The sequence below is a fragment of the Onthophagus taurus genome, chromosome 6, assembly GCF_036711975.1.
Source record: "Onthophagus taurus isolate NC chromosome 6, IU_Otau_3.0, whole genome shotgun sequence".
Lineage (NCBI taxonomy): Eukaryota > Metazoa > Arthropoda > Insecta > Coleoptera > Scarabaeidae > Onthophagus > Onthophagus taurus.
Window position 1 is genome coordinate 2,257,267 of NC_091971.1, and position 19,345 is coordinate 2,276,611.

General features: G+C 30.4%; 7 protein-coding genes across 7 annotated transcripts; 5 read left to right on the forward strand and 2 right to left on the reverse strand.

Moving 5' to 3' along the window:
• The first annotated feature begins 1,349 nt into the window (after positions 1–1,349).
• LOC111424793 (integrin beta-PS-like) lies at positions 1,350–4,670 on the forward strand. The gene is made up of 4 exons (XM_023058479.2): positions 1,350–1,798; positions 2,025–2,452; positions 2,511–3,051; positions 3,176–4,670. Exons 1-4 carry the CDS (start codon positions 1,658–1,660, stop codon positions 4,430–4,432), a joined length of 2,367 nt encoding a protein of 788 aa, XP_022914247.2. The 5' UTR covers positions 1,350–1,657; the 3' UTR covers positions 4,433–4,670.
• A 75-nt stretch (positions 4,671–4,745) lies between these two features.
• On the forward strand, positions 4,746–8,717 carry LOC111424794 (integrin beta-PS-like). The gene is made up of 6 exons (XM_023058481.2): positions 4,746–5,016; positions 5,073–5,494; positions 6,520–7,078; positions 7,133–7,893; positions 8,149–8,417; positions 8,468–8,717. Exons 1-6 carry the CDS (start codon positions 4,885–4,887, stop codon positions 8,671–8,673), a joined length of 2,349 nt encoding a protein of 782 aa, XP_022914249.2. The 5' UTR covers positions 4,746–4,884; the 3' UTR covers positions 8,674–8,717.
• A 139-nt stretch (positions 8,718–8,856) lies between these two features.
• On the forward strand, positions 8,857–11,809 carry LOC111424795 (integrin beta-PS-like). The gene is made up of 5 exons (XM_023058482.2): positions 8,857–9,017; positions 9,076–9,458; positions 9,511–10,051; positions 10,453–11,210; positions 11,266–11,809. The coding sequence occupies exons 1-5, from the start codon at positions 8,886–8,888 to the stop codon at positions 11,738–11,740; spliced, it is 2,289 nt and encodes a 762-aa protein (XP_022914250.2). The 5' UTR covers positions 8,857–8,885; the 3' UTR covers positions 11,741–11,809.
• LOC111424799 (PITH domain-containing protein CG6153) lies at positions 11,782–12,831 on the reverse strand. The gene is made up of 5 exons (XM_071196493.1): positions 12,752–12,831; positions 12,430–12,693; positions 12,262–12,383; positions 12,099–12,203; positions 11,782–12,027 (listed from the first exon to the last, which is right to left on the reverse strand). The coding sequence occupies exons 2-5, from the start codon at positions 12,622–12,624 to the stop codon at positions 11,817–11,819; spliced, it is 633 nt and encodes a 210-aa protein (XP_071052594.1). The 5' UTR covers positions 12,625–12,693; positions 12,752–12,831; the 3' UTR covers positions 11,782–11,816.
• Positions 12,832–13,230: 399 nt separating this feature from the next.
• Positions 13,231–14,466, reverse strand: LOC111424800 (transmembrane protein 18). The gene is made up of 4 exons (XM_023058487.2): positions 14,291–14,466; positions 13,988–14,105; positions 13,787–13,935; positions 13,231–13,728 (listed from the first exon to the last, which is right to left on the reverse strand). Exons 1-4 carry the CDS (start codon positions 14,351–14,353, stop codon positions 13,618–13,620), a joined length of 441 nt encoding a protein of 146 aa, XP_022914255.1. The 5' UTR covers positions 14,354–14,466; the 3' UTR covers positions 13,231–13,617.
• A 1,193-nt stretch (positions 14,467–15,659) lies between these two features.
• Positions 15,660–16,881, forward strand: LOC111424798 (retinaldehyde-binding protein 1-like). The gene is made up of 3 exons (XM_023058485.2): positions 15,660–15,958; positions 16,097–16,253; positions 16,308–16,881. The coding sequence occupies exons 1-3, from the start codon at positions 15,740–15,742 to the stop codon at positions 16,793–16,795; spliced, it is 864 nt and encodes a 287-aa protein (XP_022914253.2). The 5' UTR covers positions 15,660–15,739; the 3' UTR covers positions 16,796–16,881.
• A 1,266-nt stretch (positions 16,882–18,147) lies between these two features.
• On the forward strand, positions 18,148–19,292 carry LOC111424861 (alpha-tocopherol transfer protein-like). Its single transcript, XM_023058554.2, has 3 exons — positions 18,148–18,232; positions 18,296–18,525; positions 18,582–19,292. The coding sequence occupies exons 2-3, from the start codon at positions 18,310–18,312 to the stop codon at positions 19,218–19,220; spliced, it is 855 nt and encodes a 284-aa protein (XP_022914322.1). The 5' UTR covers positions 18,148–18,232; positions 18,296–18,309; the 3' UTR covers positions 19,221–19,292.
• The last annotated feature ends 53 nt before the right edge of the window (positions 19,293–19,345 follow it).

Below are 19,345 nucleotides of genomic sequence, written 5' to 3' on the forward strand. Positions count from 1 at the left end.
TTTAAAATGATGTATAATAATTGTTGGGTTGGATTAGAAAAATATTGACAAAAAACATGTTGAAACAAAACTTACATTTTCGTATAACCTAAAAGTGTCAAAAAAGATGCTAATTTAAAAATTCCTGGAAAGCGTATTTATTGAAATTAAGGAATGAGACTTATTCTAAATTAAAGCTTAAAGCTTTCTCTTTACAATGATGTATAATAATTGTTGGGTTGGATTGGAAAAATATAAAGAAAAAAAAAGTTGAAATAAAACTTACATTTTCGTATAACCTATGAGTGTCAAAAAAGATGCTAATTTAAAAATTCCTGGAAGCCGTATTTATTGAAATTAAGGAATGAAACTTCTTTTAAATTAAAGCTCAAAGCTTTCTCTTTAAAATGATGTATAATAATTGTTGGGTTGGATTGGAAAAATATAGAGAAAAAAAAAGTTGAAATAAAACTTACATTTTCGTATAACCTATGAGTGTCAAAAAAGATGCTAATTTAAAAATTCCTGGAAGCCATGTTTATTGAAATTACGGAATGAGACTTATTTTAAATTAAAGCTCAATGTTTTCTTTTTAAAATGTAATAATCTCTCTGTAATAATCACACCTAATAACAATTTATCAAAGAAATATCTTTTTGAACAACAAAATTCAACAGCACCACTTTTCATTAAACTTCTAACCTCACATCTGGATGAATAAGTTTAAAGTGTACCTAAAAATCCTACAGTGCGAATTGCGATGTTTTTTATACAGATTCTTTCTTGTATACACTTGTATAGTAGATATTACCGACAGCTCTAAATGTGCCGAATAAGTAACTACAGTTTAAAATGAGTGTTTAGAACTACCGGTACTTTAAAGTACCGTCGGGACACAAAGGGTTAAGCACTTAAGATTTCCTCGGACTTTTTAGGTTTTCAACGATATCAAGAAGTTTCTAAACGTGGCCTGAGATTTATGGAGTGCTTTCAAAAAGTTTTAGAAGATTTGTGAAAAGAGATTCAAAAGATTTTCAAAAATGTTTCTTGGTACTTTTAGAGAATTAATTTAAAAATGACTTTTATAAAATAAACAATAATGTAAGCATCTGATAACGGTGAAACGAAATTTATTATTAACTGGGACACTGAGTATTCTTTAACGTTGACCTCTAAACTAAGACCTTGTAACACAAAATAGAATGAGAGACAACAGAAACGCCTCCGGGGCATAAATAGTATTGATTACCACCTGAACAGGTTCAAAATGATGTCACCTTTCAAAAGGTTTCTCCCCACCCATAAAACCGCAATTAAAAATCATTTATTAAAATACGCATTACACTCAAAAAAGAATTTATAGTTTTTAACGATTCCTCTTATAGTATTATTAGAAATCACTTCCTTTTCTGTTTAATCTCATTTTATGCTTTGGAAACATCGATGAATCACACTCTTGGACCGTGTATAAAATCAGTACGCAAGTTTAAATTGTCTTAGTGTGTCGGTTTTTCTTATCGAAGAATGTCGACTGGAGACGTTGAGTAATTTTTAACACTTTTAATTTGAATTTCCGGGATGTGAGTGTGTTTGTTGGAGAAACGGAAAACCAGAACTTAATATCCCGCGAAATACTTGGTTGGTTTAGATAACGAAAGAATCCCGGAACGTTAACATCATGAAGTGTACAACGTGTGTGTTAGGAATTTGTTTATTAATTATTTCGGTGGTTTATGGACAAAACGTTTTAAATTGTGAAGATCAAGAAAATTGTGGGAAATGTATACAACAACCTGGTTGTGTTTGGTGTTCAGCTCCGGTAAGTACAAAATTTATAATTTGAAATTTGAATCATTTCTTTTATTGGAAGATTTTCTTACTCACAACAAATGTGAGTAATCCGTTTCTGATACACAAATGACTAATACCTTTTGGAAAGTTGAGTTTTGTCATGTTGAATACGTTAAAATTTCTAAGAAATTAATTTTGTAAATATTGAGTTAATGATCACAAAGTTAATAAAATTTGTTTATTTTTTCTTTTAGAATATACCAGGAACTCCTCAATGTCGTTTAGAGATCGAAATCAAATCGTTGAAAATAAATTCTAACTGGTGTCCAGAAAATGAAATAATATCACCCCAAATCGAATACAACATCACGCAAAATATCGATTTAAACGATGGTAAAACTGGATCCGCCGTCCAAATTAAGCCGCAAAGAGTTAAATTGCGATTACGTCGTGGGGAAGAATACAAACTTTCATTTCAATATTCAAAAGCAGCGAATTATCCGATCGATCTATACTATTTGATGGATCTTTCGAAATCGATGGCAGATCATAAAGATAAATTGGCTCAATTGGGTAACGAATTAGTGAGCGTTATGAAAAATATTACAACCGATTTTCGATTGGGTTTTGGTAGCTTTGTTGATAAAATTGCACTTCCATTTACAAGTACTCATCCAAGCAAGTAAGATTATATTATTTTCTTTAATTACTTTAATTATACATTATTTTTTCTATTTTAGAATAAATGAACCTTGCACAGGTTGCGTCCCAGCTTACAGTTACAAAAATCACCTTTCCTTAACAAGGGATCATCAAAAATTTTCAACCCAAGTCGGTAATGCAAAAGTATCTGGTAATTTAGACTTCCCCGAAGGCGGTTTTGACGCTTTAATGCAAGCCATCGTTTGCAAAAATGAAATCGGTTGGAGAGAAGATGCCAGACATATGTTGATCTTTTCAACGGATGCGGATTCGCACGTTGCGGGCGATGGTCGATTAGCCGGAGCTATTGAACCAAACGATGCTATGTGTCACCTTGAAAATAATAGTTACACAACGAAAGCTTTGCAATACGATTACCCTTCAGTTTCACATCTGAATTATGTAGCTAAACAAAATAATATTAACATTATGTTTGCTATTGCCGGGACAAATCAGGGTAGTAGTGATAGAGTTGTTAAATGGTACAACGATTTAAAACCGAATATTGAAAATTCTGTGGTTGGGGTACTGGAAAGAGATTCGTCAAATGTTGTACAATTAGTTCTTGAAAATTATAATGTAAGTATACATTTTTTTCATTTTTAAAATTTTAAATTTCAAACTAGCGCCATCTTTTGTTGACTAGTTGTTTCAATGATTTTGACAATAAAATAACCTATAAAATTCATTATTTTTTTTTTAGAAAATTGTTGATTCAATTCGAATAACGGACAACTCATCCAGCACGATCGACATTAAATACGAATCCCCATGTTTTACTTTAGACGATAACATTTGCAATAACATAACAGTCGGAAAATCAGTAAATTTCACCGCTGTTATAAAACCACTAGAATGTTCATCGGGTAAACAATTAATTCAAATAAAACCTGAAGGAGTATCGGAATCTTTAATTGTTGAATTAGAAGTAGAATGTAGTTGTTCTTGTGAAAAACAAGGTGAATATGTAACTTCATCGCCGGATTGTTCTTATAACGGAACGAAAATTTGCGGCGTTTGCGAATGCGATAAAGGATTTTTTGGGAAAAATTGCGAATGTAACCAAGAAACGGCATCTTCAACAGACGATTCTAGTTGTAAACGGAAACCTACCGATTCGGAAGTTTGTAGTGGATTGGGAACGTGTAAATGCGGAAAATGTATCTGCCAAGATAGACCTGGACAAGAATTTATTTATGGAAAATATTGTGAATGTAATAATTATTCATGCAAACGTATTAAAGGATTACTTTGTTCGGGTGAAGATCGTGGAAAATGCGAATGTGGGCAATGTTCTTGTTTACCAGGATGGACCGGAGATGCTTGCGATTGCTCCAACAGAAACGATACCTGCATTTCACAAACTGGTAATGGGTTAATTTGCTCAGGACATGGAAATTGCGTTTGCGGAGAATGCCAGTGTAATCAAGACGGTTATAAATACTCAGGAAATCATTGCGAAGAATGCGCTTCTTGCCCAGGACAAAGATGTGAAGAATTACATCCTTGCGTTGAATGTCAAGTTTTCAAAACTGGAAAATACAACGAATCTCACTGCGAAATGGTTTGTATCGATTTTAACACAACAACAGTTACTAAAATTGAAGAAGACACTGAAAATCATGATATAAAAACCTGTCGCGTTTTCGACGATGAAGGTTGTGCCATTTTATTCCAATATCAATACGGTGCGAACAAAGAACTGATTGTTGTTGCACAAGATCATAAAGAATGTCCGGAACCAGTTGATATTCTAGTCGTTATTTTAAGTGTAATTGCAAGTATCGTACTTGGTGGATTAATTTTATTAATTATTTGGAAAGTTCTTACTTCTATTCACGATAAAATTGAGTACGAAAAATTTGAGAAGGAACGTAAAGAAGCAAAATTCGATGTTGGGCAAAATCCTTTATATAAAGGTGCAAGTACTACCTTTCAAAATCCCACTTATAGAAAATAATTTGTATTTTAAAGAGACTGATATTAATAATAATAATAAGCTATTCCTAAATCGTACACAACAAATTTGCCAAGTAATTTAATTATTTAGGAACACAATCGTTTATTGCCATCTTAAATTTATAAATCTAGATGTGTCTTATTTATTAAAAAAACTTTTATGCCAAAAAATTAAAGTCAATATTTTAATGATTGTACAGTGAATAAATTAATATATTTAAATAAAAGTTCTATCTCAATCGTTCGTCTTTCTTTAAACATTAAATTGTTTTCCTTCGATATAAACAATTAATTAAAATTCCAAGCACACACATTTAAGAAAAAGAATACCAACATCCGGTACGTCAAACAAAAAACGGAAACCAAATACCACAAACACCGCGTTACTCACCAAAAACGTATTACAACGAGATATAGAAGCTTAAAATAATAGATTTGTGCCACAATTGCAAAATGTTTCTAATAAGTGTGTTCTATCTTTTAAACGTGATTTTTGTGAGCGCCAATAATAATATTGATTGTGAGAGTTTAATAACTTGTAATAAATGTATTCAACAGTTTAATTGTATGTGGTGTTCGGAGCCGGTAAGAATTGTTTCAATTTTTTAAAACGATAAAATCAATACGTTATTTCTTTAAAGATTAACATTGAACATAAAAAATGTCGTTTAGATACAAACGATCAAAATTTAACATCGAAATGGTGTTTACCAGAAAAATTAATGCATCCTAAACAATCCGTTGAAATTATAAACGATAAAAATTTTAACGATGGAAAAGATGGTGTTGCAGTTCAATTAAAACCGCAATTAATAAATTTAAAACTACGTCTAGGAGAATCGTTTAATCTGCCTTTTCAATATTCAAGGGCTGCTAATTATCCGGTTGATCTTTATTATTTAATGGATATGTCACATTCGATGATTAATCATAAGGAGAATGTAGCAAATTTAGGGAAAAAATTAGCTGAAGTTATGGTTAACATTACAACCGATTTTCGTTTGGGATTTGGTACTTTTGTTGATAAAACGAGTGCACCTTTTATAAGTATGCATCCATATAAGTAAGTTTTGAGTAAATGAATTATGGTAAAACTTTGATATAATGGATCTCGTTAAAACGGGCTATTTAGCGCTAGATTGTTTGAAAATGTAACTTTTTCTTCGATTAAAGATGCCACTGTAACAGCAGGTGGTAATTGTAAAAGCGGTTTAGCTGTGCGTCATCAGACCTGCACTACAACAAATTGTTGTCAACAATTTAGAAATGAATCACAGTTAAAACTAGAACTAGCACTAGAACTAGAAACATTCGGGTTTAGCCCCACGTCTCTTAAGACAGCTAAACCCGAATGTTTGTAGTTCTAGGTGTAGTGTTAGTTTTAATGTCAGAACTAAAACTAGAACTAACATTAGACCTAGAAAGTTTAGGGTTTGGAACTAGACTTTAAATCCCAAAACACATATTTTCGGTATGCTTAAATCGGAAATTCATTCTCGACCGAAAATCGAAGATGTTTACAAACCAAACTCTTCCAGATTCTTCTCTCTCATCACTAAATTCATATTATTTTATTTTTATTATTAAGTATGTGCTGCCATCTATTATCACCTTTAAGTACTTGAAAAGTGAAATATTTTAAGTTATGAAAATAATTAATTAAAATTGAATTGAACATAAAAATTATTAAAATTATTACTCATATGTTAAGAAATACATAAAAAATTGTTATATTATAGGGATTGTATTAAAAATTATAGTTGGAAAAATTTTGAGGTTAAAATTTAAAATTGACAGATAACTGTCAGTTTGATTTGTCAAGTTTAACGTTTTAAATTTTAATTAAATAAAATTGAATTGAACAATTAAAATAATTAATCATATGTTAAGAAATACATCAAAAATTCTAGTGTAGAACGAGTTTAGCAGTCTAGCGACAAATCTAGCGCTGAATAACAAGAATTTTTTGTTCGCATTAAAAATTTTTTATATAACAAACATTTAGTTATAACAAACAGTCCCTTCGCCATATTAATCCGTTATATCAAAGTTTTACTGTAATTACAAACGCAAATACAAAATTTTTAGGTTAAATAATCCATGTACGAAACGGATGGAAGCTGGAAAATTTAAGTGTATTAAACCATACAGTTATAAAAACTATTTAAGTTTAACTAACAACACAAGCATATTTTCACAAAAAGTACAATCAGCAAGGCCATCAAGCAACGTTGATAGTCCAGAAGGTGGTTTTGATGCTTTAATGCAAGCAATAGTTTGTAAAAATGCTATTGGATGGAGAGAAGATGCAAGGCATCTTTTAATATTTTCAACGGACGCCGAATCTCACATTGCCGGAGATGGTAGATTGGCCGGAGTGTATTCCCCAAACGACGGCCAATGCAGATTAAACAATAACGAATATTTATTAAATTTACAATATGATTACCCATCAGTTTCCCATTTAAATCACATAGCTAAAGAAAATAACATCATCGTAATTTTTGCGATCGCCAATACCGTTAAAACGCGTGTAAAAAAATTTTACGAAAATCTAATCAAACACAAATTGTTCGAAAATTCGAAACTTGGAATTTTAGATGCAAGTTCAAACAACATTCTTAAATTGATTGTGGATAATTACGAAGTAAGAATTTTAAATAATTCCACGGATTTTTTTATAGATTTATTTTAATTTCAGAAAATTGTTGATTCGGTTTTAATAACATCAAACGCCTCAAAATCGGTTGATATCACCTATAAATCATCGTGTGGACAAGATAATAGTTGCACAAATATTCACATCGGAGATGTTATTAATTTCACAGCGACAATAAAACCGACGGAATGCAAATCGGAAGTTATCCAATTAAAACCTGAAGGTGTTGCAGAATCAGTTTTAATCAATCTAACCGTTATATGCGAATGTGAATGCGAAAAACCTGGTCATTCCGGATTTATTCCATCATCTCCGAAATGTTCCGGAAAAGGATCCGAGGTTTGTGGCGTTTGTCAATGCGATCAAGGTTATTTTGGAAACACATGCGAATGCGATAACAACAAAATCATCAATATCAACACAACCGTTTGCCAGAAAGACGAAAACAGCCCGGTTTGTTCAAACAATGGCATTTGTAAATGTGGTACTTGCATATGCGACAAATCAATGTATGGGAAATATTGCGAATGCAATAATTATTCTTGTAAGCGACGAAAAGAATTGTTGTGTTCCGGAGAAGATCATGGCCGATGCGATTGTGGTGAATGTAAATGTTTTCCGGGATGGAAAGGAGATGATTGCGGATGTTTAGATAAAGATGATTTGTGTATTTCACCAAATGGAAATGGACAAATTTGTTCTGGACATGGTACGTGCGAATGCGGACAATGTGTATGTAAAAACGATGAAAATAAATATTTTGGGAAGTTTTGTGAGGAGTGTCCAAGTTGTGAAGGTCAAAGGTAATTTAATAGTAATATGGGATGTTTTAAAATCAAAATTTAAGAAAAAAAAAATAATAAAGATAACCAATTTAAAGTAACGAAATATAGATATGTTTAAAGAATGATAAGATACGAAGAAGCCCGGATGTTATTCACACGTTAATCATAAAAAGTTGATAAAACCAGGTTGTGTACTTTTGCTTTTCCGGTTCGCTTTTGCTTTTGAAATATCCCATATTTATAAAAGAAAAAGAATTAATAATATTTTCCTAGATGTAACGATCTTCGTCCATGCGTTGAATGTCAAATATTTAAAACAGGAATTTACAATCAAATTGAATGCAAAAATAAATGTACAGAATTCAAAGCGAGCGAAATAACCAAAATACGCGAAGACAACGAAGATCTCGATATTAAGATATGTTCCGTATTCAATAATGTTAACTGCACAATTTTGTTTCAATATAAATACAATTTGGAGAACGAACTCGTGGTTGAAGTTCAAACTGAAAAGAGATGCTTCACGCCTTTAGATCTATTTGGTAAATTTCTTGATATTTATGAGTTTTTAAATACATAATATTGTTTTTAGTAATCGGACTTAGCATTCTTGGTAGCGTAATTTTGATTGGAATAATTACACTTATCATATGGAAAATTGTCACAACAATTCATGATAAAGCGGAGTATGAAAAGTTCGAAAAAGAACGTCAGGAATCGAAATGGAACCCCGGAGAGAATCCGCTTTATGTCGAAGCCACCAGAACATTTCAAAATCCGACGTACAGATTTACATAATAAATTGTAATAATTATAGAACGCCAATAAAAATTTAGATTTAATGCTTCTTTCCACTAATTTATCTAAAAGGTGCGATACCACCTCTTGATAAAATTATCATTATCATTAACCAAACATTGAACTTATTCAGTCTGCAAATAAATATTTACCTTTTTATCAAAATTCAATTTGTACATTTATATTTCAAAAATGTATCAGTTATAATCAAAATGTTAACGAAATTGATGGTACTTCTTCTGTTAGTTCAGATTAATATTGCGCAAAATAATGATTGTCAACATGTAGCAACGTGTGGTGAGTGCATTCAAAAACCAGAATGTGTTTGGTGTCATGATCCAGAAGTAAGTACGCCGATTCCATTTAATTAATGTGTCAATAATAACATATAACCAAATACAGGATAATACAAGGCACTGTCAAATCAAGAACATCTCCCAATGTAAATCAAAAGAAATTGTAAATCATACCTTAACAATCATAAAAGACAACGATCTATCCTCCGATATAAATTCAAAATCATTCGTTCAAATACAACCTCAACACGTTAAACTAACGATCCCAAAAAATCAAGAACACAGTATAAAATTTAAATTTGCCAGGGCTCAAAATCCTCTTGATCTATACTTTTTGATGGATGCGTCTTATACGATGAAACAGTACAAAACATTAATATCGGAGTTGGTGGAAAAATTGGTTAAAGAAATTAAAGGCCATACCACTGAGTATAAATTAGGATTCGGGACATTCGTCGATAAAATCGTCCCACCATTCAATTATGATGGGTAAATCTTATAAAGAATTGTTGTTGAAAGTCTTTAATAAATGAAATTTCAGGTATTCATCAAACCAATGCAAAGAATGTATGAATGGGTACACTTTTAAGAACCAATTAAGTCTTACAGAGGATGTCGACGAATTTAAAATAAAGATAAACAATACTCCAACGGCAACTAACATAGACGCACCCGAGGGGGGTTTAGAAGCACTATTACAAGTTATCGCTTGCAAGAAAAAGATCGGATGGAAAGATAATTCTACAAGACTGGTTGTTTTCACAACGGACGATTATTCCCATATAGCAGGAGATGGTAGATTAGGTGGAGCCATTCATCCAAGTGACGGTACATGTTATACAAACGAGAACGACGCTCACATATATGATTATCCTTCTATTTCCCATATAAGTTATCTAGCAGAAGAGCATGGCGTACATGTTATTTTTGCAATTGCTGAAGGTAGCACTCGTACTGCAGAAGAGAACTACAAAATACAACAGAGTTATAAAGAAATGAGCAACAATGCTAGATTATCAAAATACAGTAAATTAACTAATAATAGCAACGATATTATTAAACTTGTTACAGAGACATACACGGTAAGTAATAAGAACGGAAATAGAGATAAATACATACAGTGAATTCAACATGAACATTCGGGTTTTAGCCTGAACTTTCTAGTTCTAAGTTTAGTGTTTGGTTTTACACTAAGAGTATCACTAGAACTAACATAAAACCTAGAACTAGAATCATTCGGGTTTAGCCGTCTTTAGAGACGTGCGGCTAAATCCGAATGTTTCTAGTTCTTGGTCTAATGTTAGTTCTAGTTTTGCACTAGCGCTATCACTAGAACTAACATAAGACCTAGAACTAGAAACATTTGGGATTAGCCGTCTTGTATCTAGTTCTAGGTCTAATGTTAGTTCTAGTGACAGTGGTAGTAGCACTAGTTAGCATAAGATATAACTATGTTGCATATTTTTATTGACCTGTATTATAGGAAATTTTACGATCTGTAAAAATGTCTCATAATTTTGATAAATCAAAATTCGAAGTGAAATTCAAAGCGAAATGTTCAAAAAATTCCGATGTTGAAGAGAAAGATAATTGTGATAACGTTAAAATCGGCAAAGAAATTGAATTCGAAGCGATAATTAAACCAGTCGATTGTTCTGGAACTAAGGAACAATACGTAATAAAAGCGGACGGTATCGATGAAAGTTTAATAGTAGATTTGGAGGTAATTTGCAACTGTACTTGTGAAAACGAGATATCAAAAAACCCAGTTGAAAACTGCAGTAACGCTGGCTACAAAAAATGCGGACAATGTGTATGCAATGACGGGCATACCGGAATATATTGCGAATGTTCCACAGAAGACAAAGCCAAAAATGCCACGTGTATTGATTCTGATACGAAATTAACATGTAATAACAAAGGAATTTGTAATTGTGGTGTATGTGAATGCAACGCTAATTATTATGGTACGTTTTGTTTGTGCGAAGACGTATCGTGTCCTAGAAAAAATGGTGAACTTTGTAGCGGAAAAGATCACGGAAATTGTAAATGTGGAAAATGCGAGTGTTTACCTAGTTGGAGCGGAGAAGATTGTTCATGTCTAAAAGCAAAAACTCCGTGTATTGCTCCTTATAGCGATGGGACACACTGTTCGGGACAAGGAGACTGCATTTGTGGAAAATGTCAATGCAAAACTGATTATTTTGGAGAATTTTGTGAAGGCTGTAAAGGATGTGAATGGTACAAAAATTATTCATTATATTATTTAAGTTTAATTTTATTTATATTATTTTAGGTGCGATGATTTAGATCCGTGTGTAAAAGCGTATTTAGAAGATTCAAACGTTGCAGAAGAAAAAAGAATAAATTGCAGCAGTGTTAATATAATTCCAAGGAGTAATGCTAGCAGTGAGTTTTACGATAACGAATGGAAGAAATGTTTATTATCAGGAACGTTAGGCTGTAACACAGCTTATAAATATAAAATCGATGATAAACAAATTTTAATAGAAATTGGCGAAGAAATTTGTCCATTTGTAGCTAGTATAGAGGGGCTTTTATTAGTCACACTCCTACCAATCTTAATAGGAGGTATAATCGCTTTCTTAGCATGGAAAGCTATCGTTACCGTCAAAGACGGAAGAGAATACGCACGATTTTGTGAGAAAAAGAAACTAGAAAAATGGAGCGCTGAGGAAAATCCTTTGTACAAAGAAGTTAAAGTTTGTTATAAAAACCCAACATTTCATGATAAATCAACAAAATCATAAAGGATATGATTTTTATAAGGGAATAAATTTTTATAACTATATTCTAAATAAAAATTTTTAATTAAATAATTATTATTTATTGTATATGATGTGAAACATTCTCATCTAAAGGATTTTTATGATCCGATGTATTCGCCCTTGCCTCATAAGTACAAATTGTAACCCCATGTCGATGAGCTTCTGTAAAATCACCTCTCAACCCAATATAATAAACTCTCGAAGTTTCAGCACCAAAATTAGTGGGAAAATGAATTGTCAAGTGATAAACCGTATTGAAAGTAACAACCCTACAATTTCAACTCTATCAATACTTACCAAAAAATAAATGATCAACAATTAAGAGTGTAAAACCACTTACTTAGTGTTATACTCCAAAGTACCATTAACATCAGCATGTAAATCAAATTCTTGATCCGGTGCACAACTTACATCATCGAAAGTCATTCTTGGTCTATTTTTAAACCTAAAACATATTTTAAAATTATAATAAATCTATTAAATAATTTTATTTTTTTTAATACAATCTCATTTTTGAAGGATGTGAATCCGCATCTCCTCCGATAACAATAATCCCTTTCAATTTTACATTTCCAGTAAATGGGATATTAAACAATAACTCCTCATCCGCATCTGAATCTACAAACTTTAAAACAGCATTAAATTCAGCATAAACACAGAAAAAATATTACAATTTCAAAATTTAACCTCTCTTCCCAAGGTTTAAAAACAGTCTTTCCAGAACCGTCCACCGATTCATTTAAACATTCCAAATTGTCTTTATCGATTTTAGAATATAGACTGTACTCAAGCCCCATTTCGGGGCTTTCATGGTGATCATGATCGCCTTCACAACTATGTTTACTTCCGTGACCGTGAGGTGCCATTTTAACAACTTTTATAGGTTATGTTTTTAGCTTTTTTGTAATAAATAGCGAATATTACTCTTCTTTTACCTAATTAAGAATTTTGAAGTTGTAGATTACTTTTATAGTTTAGAATTCAATAAATTACTTATTATTATTAAATAAACAATAAGAATTAATGATAATTTCGGTAACTTTTTAAATTTTGCTCTCAAAAGTGACAGTCATCCGAAATACCAAAATTAAAAAAACTAAACATTACCAACCTAACATATAAAATAAGATTTCGGGTATTAAAAAATTATTATAATTTATTATTATTTTATTTATTTATAGTCTTGAAATATAAGAGAATATAAACTGCTGAATTTTTTAAATAAACAAAGAAAATCATTTCAATTACTTGTTATTAAATTACTCTGTAATGTTGGTTGCCTAATTTTTAATTTGACTTTTCTTGTAATTAAGAAATCATTAAAAATTCGAACAAAAGCAGGTAATTTATTAATATATGTATTATAATATCGTGTACTATACATTCCATTTCGTTTCAAACGTTAATGTCAATCACAAAAATTGCTTTCACATTTAAAAATATTTAAGCTCCAAAATATAAAAACAATCTGATTTTGTCTGAAAAATTGATTCTTTTTATATATTATATACATATTCATACTTAAATGTACATACTCTGTAAGTGCTTACCAACAAAAACATTGTATATTGACTAGCATACAAATTATTCTATTTTTAAGCTACTCTATAGACCGTTTTTTTTGCAAATTTGCATAAATTAACAGTGTTTGGTAACAAACTTTTCTTCATTCACATATAATTAAATTTGGTTTTGCTAAGACTTAAACGAAAACACAAATACCACTTATATCTAAAAGAACAATTCGTAAGCACACTTAACTAGCGGTAAAAAAATAAAAATCTTAAGTAGTCTCTTCAGTTTCATTCTTTTTTTCTACTTTTTCATTATCATATATAAATCGTTTATTTTAAGGCAAGTTAGTCGGATTTTAGGCGCTTTTGGTTCTCTTTTTCTTTTTTTTGAATCTCTTTGAGTTGTGCTATTTTTATATTTCTCATTAATTGTGTTGACTGCCACAACCAACTTCCCTAAAACAAATATTAATTTTAAATAATAAATTCGTGAAGTAACAAACAAAGAACTTACGACCATTAGCATACAATTAAGTAATATTGGTATTGAAAACACTATAGATATAAATAAACCGTTACTATCAAAGTATTGTTGCCTTGAGAACATTTTCCAATTTGCAGAAGCTATTTCATTGATACTTTCAGAAAAATAAACTAAGAGAACTAGAAAAAATAAAATTTGAGGTTATGTTCGTTTAATGTCAGTGTCATTTACTTAAAAAGAAGAATAACAAAGCTTGTAAATTTCCATAATTTCTAGTTAAAAGAGCCATCAATGTGACCGTAAGATGAAATGCAATCAAACCAATAAGCCAAGGATCCCTCCAATCGATCTACCAACAAAATTAAAAACAACAAATTAAAATACATGGAAAACAATCCTTTTTTACATTAAAAAAAAACGTGTTTCTCAAACCGGATATTTTTAGATCGACCGGTTTCGATAAAAATTAAGATATTATAATCTCAAATGAAAAACTTAAAACCGCACATTTTACCGCAGTTTCTTAGTACTTACGCTTAATATAAAGGAGGCGATTCCATTTATTTGATTAGCTTGTATAAAATCCGTATCGGACATCTTGTTTTACGTTTTTTTTTTAATACAAATTATTTATTCCAGTTTATTTTAACGTAAAAATCGCCCCATAACACCAAGTTGAAGTGTTAAATGTTATTGTCACCGATTGTCATGTGATGGCGCCATCTATTTTCATTTTTGACAGCCGAAACCTTGAACCGCTAAATTTAAATTTTAAAATTTGTGACGTGTAAAATGATTCAGTGATTAATTATTGTAATTTTTATGTGTGTTTAAGGTTGTATAGTGTTTACTTTAATTATTTATAAACATATTTTATTAATAAAAAAAAATTATTAATATTAATACTTTTATTTATATCAATATAATTATAAATAAATTAAATTGTTATGGTTAAAAAATGGTTTTAAATGTTGAGTTGCTTTATTAATCAATTGTTTTTATTGGTGTTTGATTTTATTTAAAATGTTAATAATAATCGGAATGTTTAAATTCTTTTCCTGAAAGTTATGCAACCAAATTAACTTTGGTGCAACTTTTAATTACTATGAAATATTCTAATTTATATTAAAAACAGAGGTGATAAGAGATAACAGGATCCTATTTGTAGAAACTCCAGGATTTAAAACGCATAGTTACAAGAAATTAAAACCTTATCAATGAATAGATTAATTGAGGAGCGATTTACTCAATTTTCAATTTTTAAGGTCAAATTGTGTCATCAGTTCCTTATCTTTTTAATTTTTTTGTTCACTTTCTCTTGATTTTATTGATACTTAACAAAGATGCTAAAGTTCATTATGTTATTCATATTAATCATTAAAATCGTATTGATTGAATCATTCAATATATTGAGTATTACTCAATTTGGATGATTGTAATCAAAATTATTGCAATAAAACTATGAAATATAATTAAATTACTATAAGCAACAAAAATGTAAGCAACAAAAATGTTTGCAAATATTTTTGATGACTCAAAAAAAAATGTTTCCACAATAAAATGTGTGGGATGTAAAAAAACCGTATAAAATTATCGATAAACGTATTAATTCTTATAATAAGAAGTTGTAACATGAATTCAGAATATAGTACAAAAATTTAAATGGTATATCTATATCAAAGATTACAAAGAATTCCTTAAACAACACCCATATCGTATTAACTAACGCTGACCAATCATTGAAACATAGTCCACATTACAACTTTTACAAAGAGCATATAAAGGTTCGTTAAAATTATTCACCAGTACGAACAGTTTTTTGATGACCTTTGGTAAAAGAGACAAAGTGTAGTAACGGCGTAAGAGATAAGAAAAACGAAGAAATAACCGGGATCGGATTATTTAAATTAGAATTCATTTCGATTTGTGCGTTGACGAGTGTTCCAAATCAATCGATTTAAAAAAAATCCAAAAGGAAAAGAAATGTCTGAAAAGTTTTGTTTACAATTAACTCTTTCCGATAATGCCAAATCGATTGCCGAAAAAGATCTTAATGAAACAGAAGAAAATGTGAAGAATGCGTTAATTCAATTAAAAGAATTATTGGAAAACGATAAAACGATTTATTATAAAATTGATGATGAATTTCTTAAGATATTTCTTCGGCCATGTAAATTTTATGCAACAAGTGCTTATGAATTGGTGAGTTTTAAAGATTTTCAGTTTTTATTTAAAAAAAAATTAAAATGTTAAAATGGAAATGTGCGTGCATTGATAATTATTAGGAAGAATCTTTATGTAATTATGTCGTAACCTTATAATTTTCTTTTGTTCGTTTAGATGAAACGCATCGCCAATTTTCGTGCTAAATACAAAACTTTATTGTACGATTTAGTTCCATCTCAAGAACGCGATGCTATAGTTAATCACAACTTGATTAATGTTTTACCAGATAGGGATCAATTGGGAAGAAGAGTAATGATTGTTTATTGTGGAGGTAATTTTTTATATCTACACAACTCAAAAAATAACAAAATTTTTTTTATTCCAGAAAATTGGAACACCTCAAAAGTTTCTTCAGATCAAATATTTCGATTATTTTATTTAATCCATTTATTAGCCATACTAGAGCCAGACACTCAAATAAATGGAACCGTTGTAATAATGGACTACAAAGGTATGGGATTAAAACAAGTGGCAGCTTTAACTCCAGCTTTTAGCATGAAACTTTTGGGATTTATCCAAGATGCTATGCCGTTAAGATTAAAAGAGATCCACATGGTGAATAACCCTTGGATTTTTAAAACGGTTTGGGCAGTCTTTAAACCTTTCATTAAGGAAAAATTGGGGAAAAGAATTCATTTCCATGAAAACAAAATGCCTTCTTTGCATAAATTTATTGATAAATCATATTTGCCGAAAAATTACGGTGGAGATCTTCCTGAAATTAATTATGGTGGGAAGGAATGGTATCCGGTTATGGAGAAACATATCGACCATATAAAAGAATGGAACACTTATGGTTTAGTTGAAAAATAATTAGAATTTTAAGAGCAGTTTTAGACTGATGAATATTTTAAGAGTACAAAAATTTTTATGTGAATAAATGCTTATTTGCTATTTTATTTTGAATTTATTTAATGTATAATCTCTTCTCTCTCACTAGATCCTCTCTAATTTCTCTCCAGAGGACCTCTCACATTTTTCCATCATTCCATATCTCTTGAGTTGCCCTGACTGGGTTTTTTTTTCTTTTTACATAGAAACCAGCAGTAAACCTAACCCAACCCAAATCTAAGCCACCCCAACCCAAATCGTATAACCCATCCGTAACGAATTGCGAAAGGCAGACAGAGTACCTTTTCAGTTCATTGAACAATCAATGCTCTCCATGTAATTTTGTCGTATGTACTTACAAATTACGTAAATTTCTAGTGAATAAGACACCATCTTTCAGTTGAATAAGGGGATCTTCTTTCTCAATTTCTGGCTGTGCTTCAATAACTCTTCTAATTATGCCTTATCTAATGTTGAAAACATTACAGAAATAATTAATACGATGATATTAAAAATTTTCAAAATAAAAACATGTCAAAATACTCAAGATTAATTAAAATCAAAAATCAACTACACAGATAAATATATATACTTAAGATTACCTCGTTATATTTTTCCAAACAATACGGTCGAATTCGCAATACCAAAAAACACAAAGATTTTTTGAAATCATTTTTGATAACTTAACAAAAGCGAAATTCTAAAACGTTATTATTATCGAAACAATGAGGGGGGTTTGTTTTTATAAATAAAAAATTAAAGTATTCTCGGTTAAAGTACACGTTAAATTCGCCGTAAAAAATCGTCCGTGATTAGATTATTAAAGATAACCGGCGTTTTTTTAATAATAATTTTAATCTGCTTATGTAAGATGATGATTGATAGGAAGGTTGGAAAAAAAGCGTGCACTTAAAGGTTCCACTTTAAAATGCCAGTCATTACGATTAAGAAAGTACACAAAAAAAATGTTTTTTGTAACAAAATCTTTAGAAATGTAAATAAAAAAATTAAAATACAGCAAGAATCGTTTTTAATTTTGTAAAATAATAATGCAATTATAATGTTGTCATAATAAAGTAATAACCGGTAGCGTTTACATAAAAGAAAATCGTTTAATAATTTTGTTGCATGACCATAAAATGGGCAAAATCGTTTCAAAACAGCTTAAAACGATTTTTTAAAACTGTTTTTTTTCTTTACGTTATGTAAAATAGGTAAAAAGGTAACGGTTGCTCAACGAGCGCTTAAACGCATTTATTTCAACCCAAAAATTTGAAACAATTACAAAATTAAACACAATTAAAAGAATTTTGAGTGAAAAAAATCAACTTGAACTGATAACGATAACAACTAGAAATCTATAAATACCGTTGTCGAGAATTCGGGGTCACTTTTTGGTGTCCTCCACTGATAATCAAGGTAAGTCAATTTTCTTAACTAATTTTATGATTATTTTATTTAAAATAATTTTTTTTTATGTAGAAGACCCAATTAAAATGGCTTTTGTTATCGACACCTCAGCCCCATCGGCTGAAACTCAAAAAATTGCAGCTGAAGAACTTAGGGAAACCCCAGAAAATGTTGCAGCTGGTTTAAAAGAACTTAAAGATCTTTTGGCGGCTGATACATCCATAACTTACGATACCAGTGATGATTTCCTTATGATTTTCCTTCGCCCAACGAAATTCTATGCTAAAAGTGCTTATGAATTAGTGAGTTTTCTTTAAATATAATTCAAAATTTAAATTATAATTATTAATTATTTTAGATGAAAAGAATTGCTGATTTCAAAAAGAAACACTACGAGCTTTTCGGAGAATTATCCCCAGAAATGGAAAAAGATGTCTTCATGAACACCGATGTCCTCAATATTTTCCCAAATCGTGATCATAAAGGACGTAGAATTCTTATGGTCAAAATGGGCGGAAACTGGAAACCATCCGAAATTAGCACCGATCAAATCTTAAAAATCTTGTATATGCTTCATTTGGCGGCTATGTTAGAACCGGAAACGCAAATTCGCGGGGCTGTAGTTATCATGGATTACAAAGACATGGGAATGAAGCAAGTAACAGCTGTCTCACCAGGATTCGCCATGAAATTAATGACTTTCATCCAAGAAGCTATGCCATTAAGATTGAAAGAAATTCACATGGTTAATAACCCAATGCTTTTTAATATGGTCTGGAAAATTATTAAACCATTGGTTAAAGAAAAATTAAACAAAAGAATTCATTTCCACGGCTCTAAAATGGATTCACTTCACGGTTTCATCCCACCAAGTCATTTACCAGAAGATTATGGCGGCCAATTACCAAAAATCAATTATGGTGGTAAAGATTGGTACCCAGCTGTTGAAGGACATCTTGCTCACTTTGAAAGATGGAGGAAATGTGGAAAAAATTAAATAAATTTTGTTAAAATAAAACTTATTTGATTGATATTGTATTGTTTTAAATAAAACTTTTTTAAATTGTTATACATTTTTTTGTTTAAATTCCATAAATAATATTTATTATACTTGGAAATAAT

Coding starts and splice junctions, on each gene's coding strand:
- LOC111424793 (XM_023058479.2), top strand. CDS start 1,658: ATGAAGTGTACAACGTGTGTGTTAGGAATTTGTTTATTAATTATTTCG. Junction 1,799..2,024: donor GTGTTTGGTGTTCAGCTCCG/GTAAGTACAAAA, acceptor TTTTTCTTTTAG/AATATACCAGGAACTCCTCA. Junction 3,052..3,175: donor TAGTTCTTGAAAATTATAAT/GTAAGTATACAT, acceptor TTTTTTTTTTAG/AAAATTGTTGATTCAATTCG.
- LOC111424794 (XM_023058481.2), top strand. CDS start 4,885: ATGTTTCTAATAAGTGTGTTCTATCTTTTAAACGTGATTTTTGTGAGC. Junction 5,017..5,072: donor GTATGTGGTGTTCGGAGCCG/GTAAGAATTGTT, acceptor ATTTCTTTAAAG/ATTAACATTGAACATAAAAA. Junction 7,894..8,148: donor CCAAGTTGTGAAGGTCAAAG/GTAATTTAATAG, acceptor ATATTTTCCTAG/ATGTAACGATCTTCGTCCAT.
- LOC111424795 (XM_023058482.2), top strand. CDS start 8,886: ATGTTAACGAAATTGATGGTACTTCTTCTGTTAGTTCAGATTAATATT. Junction 9,459..9,510: donor CCACCATTCAATTATGATGG/GTAAATCTTATA, acceptor ATGAAATTTCAG/GTATTCATCAAACCAATGCA. Junction 11,211..11,265: donor GGCTGTAAAGGATGTGAATG/GTACAAAAATTA, acceptor ATATTATTTTAG/GTGCGATGATTTAGATCCGT.
- LOC111424799 (XM_071196493.1), bottom strand. CDS start 12,624: ATGGCACCTCACGGTCACGGAAGTAAACATAGTTGTGAAGGCGATCAT. Junction 12,384..12,429: donor AGAGGTTAAATTTTGAAATT/GTAATATTTTTT, acceptor GCTGTTTTAAAG/TTTGTAGATTCAGATGCGGA. Junction 12,204..12,261: donor CATCCTTCAAAAATGAGATT/GTATTAAAAAAA, acceptor AATATGTTTTAG/GTTTAAAAATAGACCAAGAA.
- LOC111424800 (XM_023058487.2), bottom strand. CDS start 14,353: ATGTCCGATACGGATTTTATACAAGCTAATCAAATAAATGGAATCGCC. Junction 14,106..14,290: donor TCGCCTCCTTTATATTAAGC/GTAAGTACTAAG, acceptor TTTTGTTGGTAG/ATCGATTGGAGGGATCCTTG. Junction 13,729..13,786: donor TTAATTGTATGCTAATGGTC/GTAAGTTCTTTG, acceptor TATTTGTTTTAG/GGAAGTTGGTTGTGGCAGTC.
- LOC111424798 (XM_023058485.2), top strand. CDS start 15,740: ATGTCTGAAAAGTTTTGTTTACAATTAACTCTTTCCGATAATGCCAAA. Junction 15,959..16,096: donor CAACAAGTGCTTATGAATTG/GTGAGTTTTAAA, acceptor TTGTTCGTTTAG/ATGAAACGCATCGCCAATTT. Junction 16,254..16,307: donor AATGATTGTTTATTGTGGAG/GTAATTTTTTAT, acceptor TTTTTATTCCAG/AAAATTGGAACACCTCAAAA.
- LOC111424861 (XM_023058554.2), top strand. CDS start 18,310: ATGGCTTTTGTTATCGACACCTCAGCCCCATCGGCTGAAACTCAAAAA. Junction 18,526..18,581: donor CTAAAAGTGCTTATGAATTA/GTGAGTTTTCTT, acceptor TAATTATTTTAG/ATGAAAAGAATTGCTGATTT.